Source organism: Diplotaxodon limnothrissa, linkage group LG18 (genome assembly GCF_057381915.1).
Source record: "Diplotaxodon limnothrissa isolate DT_005_m linkage group LG18, D_limnothrissa_male_GT1.1, whole genome shotgun sequence".
Lineage (NCBI taxonomy): Eukaryota > Metazoa > Chordata > Actinopteri > Cichliformes > Cichlidae > Diplotaxodon > Diplotaxodon limnothrissa.
The window spans coordinates 18,627,048-18,633,671 of record NC_140613.1 but is presented as its reverse complement, the minus strand read 5'-3'; the positions used below and the strand labels follow the sequence as shown (position 1 = coordinate 18,633,671).

Sequence of the window (6,624 nt, the reverse complement as noted above, 5' to 3'; positions counted from 1 at the left end):
GGTTGCCATAGCAACAGGGCAGCATCCCGCTCCATCCTTTGTCCAGTGTCTCCCCATCGTTTGAGCTTCCCAGGCAGAAGGAGGTTTGGATTCTGCATGCAAATGGAAACACCCCTAATTGAGCTTCAAAGCCAGGAAGTAGAAGGGATTTACTCATTTAGATGGTGACTGAATGCCATTAGGTGGCTTTCACAGATTGTAGCGGTGCACTGAACTCCCAGCATCCTCTTACGACATGGCAACATGCACGTGTCGAGTAAGAGGAAAGGAACTGAACACAGCGTACTGATCAAGTTTTCTTTTTTGTCACATATGCAAATGGGAACACAGCTAAGGGAGGGACTGGTGCTAAATGACGTGCTTTAATTAAATGGGATTTAAGTCTGGGTAGGAGAACATGGTGTCACTGTGTGGTTCTGGGAAAGCATGAAGTTTTACTGGGAGAACTGGACTGTTGCAGTGTGTGTGCCAGTCAGGGAATGTTTGTTTGCTTCTGTCAACAAGTCCCTCAGCTTTGGAACAAGCTGCCTGAGGAGATAAGGTTTGCTGAATCAGTGATTGCCTTTTAAGTCTGAGATCCCATTTTTTATAGGCAAGCTTTTATATAGCGAAGCTTTTGTCATAATTTTATTGACTGTCTTGCTTGTGGGTTATTTTATATTGATATGCAGTGTTTTTCATTTTTGCACCCTTCTTTGTGTTTTACTGGATGTTTGTTCATGTCTGCCTTCTTTTGCTTGTCTATTAAAACTGTAAACTGAATGCTCTATGTTTTGGTGTTTTGGTTCTCCTTTTGCTTAAATGGCAAGAATAAATTCCCCTCCCCCCCCCCACACACAGACACACACACTTTTAGCTGTAGTGCACAACAGTCTCTAAATAAACTCACAATAAAAGATACAGTTCAATGCCCAATTAGCAACTTAGTGATTGGAAGGTTTTATCTTCTAAAGTTTTAAAGCACAGTTTATACTTGTTTTTCCCTTCAAACTTTACATCCTGCACATGTTTTCCTTATTGGTTTTCTGTTACGAACTCAGTGAACTCAGAAAAGTCTTCTACAAAACAACGTTTAAAAGGGTGGAGAGGTTTCGTGTTTTCCCAGAAAAGACAAAAACAAAGTACATGTCTTGGCTTCAAGCCATTCACCGTCTTCTGAAATATGAGTAAACCTGCTTTCGGCATTATGATTGGCTAACCTGCGCCATGCAAAGCCAATCAGGGATCTGACTAGCATTGTGTTGTAAGGGCAGCTGGGATGTAGGGGAAAGGTCTCAAAGCCCTACCTCTCCCTACCCCCAAGAAAGGAGAGGACAGCAGAAGTAAATGTTCTGTCACGTCAAATGACCATGTTGTGTGCTTTTTTAGGAAATTGGGTCACTCTTTTGTCTCATTATATTAGCGCAAAAAAAAAAAAGGATTTATTTTCCATCCTGTTATTTTCTCTGTATAGTGCAGATTCCCAACTCTTTCCTGACATCATGTTGGATTTGAACACAGCTGAATTTATACGTGTTCTCTACAGATCGCAACGCTTAAGGGTAAACAATATATGTAAACACCAGAAATATGCTGAATTTACTACTTTGCATCAACTGGCAGCACCTAGAAATTTGCAACTAGTGGAAATTTACCCCAAACCTGCCATCCTCTAAACTCAAAGGAAAGACTTGTTTTTCTAGTTTGTTTCTTAAGTTAATAACAGTGTGCAGACAAAGTACATCCAAGCCACAACAATCTGCAGTGCTGTCTGACTGTTAAATGACACAGCACTTCTGGGAAGACTGGCCTCTGGCTGTTTCACTGAAGGAGTTTAATAGCTGTCTCATGAGTGCACCAGTTTTCAGTTACTTCTCATTCCATCCTAAAAACGAGCCCAAACAAAGCTGCTGTTGAGCTCCTGCCAAGGCATCAGCCAGACTGAAACATTACTAGTGTTTCCTCTTGGTGTATTTCCTTTTAACACTCACAGTAACAACACAGCAGTGCCAGCTGTTTTAACAGCTTGCACAAATGTGTGAAGAGCAGCCCGAGCTCCTCCTGCAGCTAGAAACCTTTGGATCAATCATGATTTTCACACTGTCATGATAGCTTTATGAATGCTCCAGTCTAAACTAAGTTTATCAATGAAAACTTGATGCTTTGCTGTCCATAGCTGGACAACTTTGATTATTCAATATTTTGGCAAGCACACTATTCTTAAAAGTTAGATGAGAAGATAGAAGCTGCCACTGGGTCTGCAATGCAAACTTAAGCTGTATAAACAATGTTTGCATCTGCATATAGAACCTGTAGGCAAAAAGCAATATATTTTTTGGCACTTGAGTCCTCCGGTCTCCATTTATACTCCTAACACTTTGGAACTTGGCAAGCTCATAGCTTTTTATACAATTTTCTGGGTTAATAGTTGGGCTGTAAACAACGACTGGCACCCATATTATTTGGATCATTACACCTTGGTCTTGATATGTACCTGTTAAACCGGAAGTCCTAAAATGTTAGTTCCCCCCCAACCCTTAAAGTCTAAGGTAGGCAATAACAGATGAGGTTAACCAGCTATAGTACACCACTACCTGTCTGAGCTTCTACAAGGAAGCAAGTCGGTTGAAAGTGTGGGAAGTCAAAGAGTCACACAGCAGTGTTGTGATAAAAATAAAAGTTTTAAATGTTTCAATAAAAATCACCATGTTCAGTAAATGTAATGTTTTACCAAATCAGGTGCATTATAATATCGCAGTTAACAAAAGGATAAAACTCCTTGAGGAAATCTACAAACGGCATTATGGACAGATCCACCACATTTGCACAACTTACATCTGGGTACAGACCTCTACAAAGTGTACGATACAAAGATGACCCAGTGTGTCAAAACTCTGAAGACAAATGTTGCCATTTAAAAGTAGACACTTGATAAAATGACAGAATTAGTAACAATGAAGACTGGATAGTTGAAAGGCAGTTCAACATATTAACAGTACACTAACTAGTCAGATTTATTCAATTACAAATGCTGTCCAGTCTTAGCAGCGCTACTCTGCAGTGTCCATGTGCTTTAGTTCGTTTTAGTCACTGACAAAACAGGGAATGATATGACATGGGTTACAAAACAGTGTTACAAAAGCCAATCCCTGCTAAAGATGAGGGGAAAGGCATACCCTGCCATGACCAGCTCACAACTACCAAGGATCTAACACCTTGTCATGTTTTCAGTTGACCAGTCAACTTTAAGCCATTAAAAATGTGGGTTAAAAATCATCTCAGAGGGAGAAAGGGAGGAAAAAAAATACAGTACTAGTTTAAAAGAAATTAGGGGGGGGAGAAACAGTCGGAGTCAGTTGTGGATTTAGTAATCCGCGGGTTCATCTCCTTCCTCGTTCAGCAGACAGGTGCGGATCAGGGCCTCGGTCACACTGTACGGGTCACAGTTGGCTGATGGGCGACGGTCTTCGAAGTAGCCCTTCTTCTCCTGACCAACATTACGAGGAATGCGAATGCTGGCACCACGGTTGGCCACACCTGCAGAGAATTCGTGGATGTTTGATGTTTCGTGGCGGCCAGTGAGACGGCGGGCGTTGTCGAGCCCCCCTTTGGGGTCGTAGGCACGAATGTGGTAGCTGTGCCTCTTTGCGAGCCTCTCAATGGAATCCTCAATAGCTCTGAAAGCAGGAATGACAAGTGTCACATCAGAAATGCAAAAATAACTTTTTAAAGAAATAAATTAAACTAGACGTGAACTTAAGTCCATGAAGCTTTTGCCACGCACTTCAATCCACCGTCTTCCCTCATCTCTTTCGTGCTGAAGTTCGTATGGCAGCCAGCACCGTTCCAGTTTCCAGGGATTGGCTTGGGATCAAATGAGGTGACAACGCCAAAATCCTCACAGACACGGTGCAGGATGAAGCGCGCTACCCACAAATGATCGCCCATGTCAATGCCTTCGCAAGGTCCGACCTGGAACTCCCACTGCACATGGAGAGACAGCTCAGCATTACAAGTGATACTTTTAACTGTCTCTTAAGAACCAGAAAAACCAGGTTTCAAATCCAAATTCATGTTTGGCTTCTTTAATTACCTGAGCAGGCATCACTTCAGCATTTGTGCCACAAATCTGGACTCCAGCGTACAAACAAGCTCTGTAATGGGCCTCGACTATGTCCCTGCCATAAGCTTTGTCAGCTCCAACACCACAGTAGTATGGCCCTGCAAACATTGAAAGTGTTACATCATCCAGGCAAGGATCCATGTATCCGTGCACATTAATTCATTGAGGGGGGAAAAAAAAAAAAAGAAAAGGTTTCTCACCCTGTGGTCCGGGGAAACCATTAGATGGCCAGCCAAATGGATGCCCGTCCGTTCCAAGGATGGTGTACTCCTGTTCCATGCCAAACCAAGGATGCTGATCCGCCACCATATCCATCACTTTCTTACAGGTGAGCCGAAGGTTGGTTTCTGCAGAGACCAACATGGCAAATTACACAATGTTCTAAAACACTTTGGCCACCGACAGTGCATATTTTTAGGGTCTCTGATCTGTAATTGTGAGCTTCTCTCATCTCAAATAAAATGAGTGTAAATCTACAGAACAATTCTTCAGTTATGTTTTAATTCCACATTTATTCCCATTCATTTGCCATAATCACCAATGCTGTATCTCTGGTATGTACACACCTCAAATTTTGGCTCATGAGACGTAATGAGTGGGTGGCATATTTCAACCATGACTGCAATAATCATTAAATTGATTAGAACTAGCTTCATACCAAGAACCATTGGGTCAAAGCATATCTAAGTTTATGTCATGTCACAACTTTATCAAAATAGTTGCTTAGCAACGCTGACAAACAGTTTGCTGGGCTCCTTTCCCCTCTTCCTCGGAGTTCTCCTTTAAAGGTATGCCCCGCCCACTTTACACCTTTAGACCAATAAAATCACCGGCCGTCTGGCGTTAGCTTATCAGTTTTAATATTCAGCTATCAGATTTTCAAATAATTTTATAGCCATTATCTCGTTGAAGTGGTCACATTTATGATGATCTTACACGCACATCACCATCCATCACCCAATTTTTTTTTAAATGAAAAAACAAACAAAAACAGAGGAGCTCCGTTTACCTGTAGGTTTACGGTTGTACTTCAGGACTTCACACAGCACCAGCTTGTTGGGGTCTTTGCGGAATGGATCGCGGAACATGGCTGCGGGGATCAGATACATGTCGCTGTTGGAGCCTTCGGACTGGTAGGTACTGGATCCGTCAAAGTTCCATTCAGGAAGATCTACAAGAGGAGCAGAGCAGTGTGATAGCCTGCAGAACATCTCTGGCTTTCTGCGACTGCGTCAGGAAGATGCTGCTTACCTTCGATGCTTTTGGGCTCAGAATCAAGCGTCCTGGTTTTGCATCGGAGCCCCTCTCCGGTTCCGTCGATCCAGATGTACATGGCCTGGACTTTGTCCCCCTGAGGGAGCTCCATGTACTGCTGCTTGACAGCTTTACTCAAACTGGCGCTGGCGGACGTAGCCATCTTATTTGCTACTATAATACACCTGAGGATGAAGAGGGGGAGATGAGAGCAGGTACGAGACTGCGCTGCGCTCTGGATCACATGTTGCATAACCGGGTTCGGGGCGCAAAAAAAACCCCCACACACACAAAAGCAGCCCCATTGTTTTGTTTTTTCTTCCAGAAAAGGGGGGGGGGGGTGAAAAAAAAAAACAGACCTTTAAAAAAGGCACATTTCCAGCGTTTTCCTATTTTTTCTGCTTTGGCCACAAAAGAAAAGGCGACTTTACACCATCCGTGTTTACTGATAAGATTACATTTAACGCCGCAGATGCCACCTCACTCCGTGGAAAACACAAGGAAACAAACGGCTTCCGCTAAACACACCTCATCCATCCACGCAGTAGCTGATCGCCGAAAACAGGTGAGGCAATGTTACATCATTTGCTTCCTGTTTCATACACATTACCTTCTGACCTACACCTAAATCAACACACCTAGGAAAAATAAACTGAAGCATCCATACAAAGCAATCAAAGAAAGGCAGAAGCTCGGGTTAAGAAAGAAGTTACTGCACAAAGTCTGGAACAATGGGAAGTCTCACACAAAGAGCTGCCTGACCGGGAGGTAAACTAATACAAAGGTAGGAAAAATAAAGACGAATTACCTCGAGAAACGAGAAAATTGAAATAAAAACTAAAGGACTGGCAGGTCCAATGTGTTGTTGAATGATGTCTCACTAGTGGCTCTCTCATTCTCCGGTACTGAGATCCCGGATCCAGGAGAATTTATAAGAGCGGGGTCTGGCCTTTGATTGGTCGGAGGGGGAGGGCTGAAAGAAGAGCCGCAACGCCCTCTACCCGGAGCTGAGCCGCGTGTTACTATGCGTGAGTCTCCCCCTCGTGAGGGCATCCTCATCTTCGCGCTTAATCTGAAGCTGAAGCGAGACAAAAAGAAAGAAGGAGCCTGACATGGAGGCTGGCAAACTCTTTGAAAACACGCTGCAGTGCCGGGCAAAATGTGCAATTCAGCTCCGCTCACACCGCCAGGTGCGTCTCCGGTCCAAGACGCCACCGAGTGGTGGAAATCAGTGCCATGAACGAACTGGTTTTAGTGGGAGGTTATGT

At 43.5% G+C, this 6,624-nt stretch overlaps 1 protein-coding gene across 1 annotated transcript; it reads right to left on the bottom strand.

The window, feature by feature from the left end:
• Window positions 1-2,724: 2,724 nt before the first annotated feature.
• On the bottom strand, window positions 2,725-6,244 carry glula (glutamate-ammonia ligase (glutamine synthase) a). The gene is made up of 7 exons (XM_085378937.1): window positions 6,165-6,244; window positions 5,354-5,541; window positions 5,112-5,273; window positions 4,303-4,449; window positions 4,073-4,200; window positions 3,764-3,963; window positions 2,725-3,656 (listed from the first exon to the last, which is right to left on the bottom strand). Exons 2-7 carry the CDS (start codon window positions 5,517-5,519, stop codon window positions 3,344-3,346), a joined length of 1,116 nt encoding a protein of 371 aa, XP_085235063.1. The 5' UTR covers window positions 5,520-5,541; window positions 6,165-6,244; the 3' UTR covers window positions 2,725-3,343.
• Between the last annotated feature and the right edge of the window lie 380 nt (window positions 6,245-6,624).

Excerpts from the sequence above, each read along its gene's own strand:
- glula (XM_085378937.1), bottom strand. The coding sequence starts at position 5,519 with ATGGCTACGTCCGCCAGCGCCAGTTTGAGTAAAGCTGTCAAGCAGCAG. Across the intron at positions 5,274-5,353 it reads TGAGCCCAAAAGCATCGAAG|ATCTTCCTGAATGGAACTTT; the intron begins GTAAGCAGCATC and ends CTCCTCTTGTAG. Across the intron at positions 4,201-4,302 it reads TGGTTTCCCCGGACCACAGG|GGCCATACTACTGTGGTGTT; the intron begins GTGAGAAACCTT and ends CAATGTTTGCAG.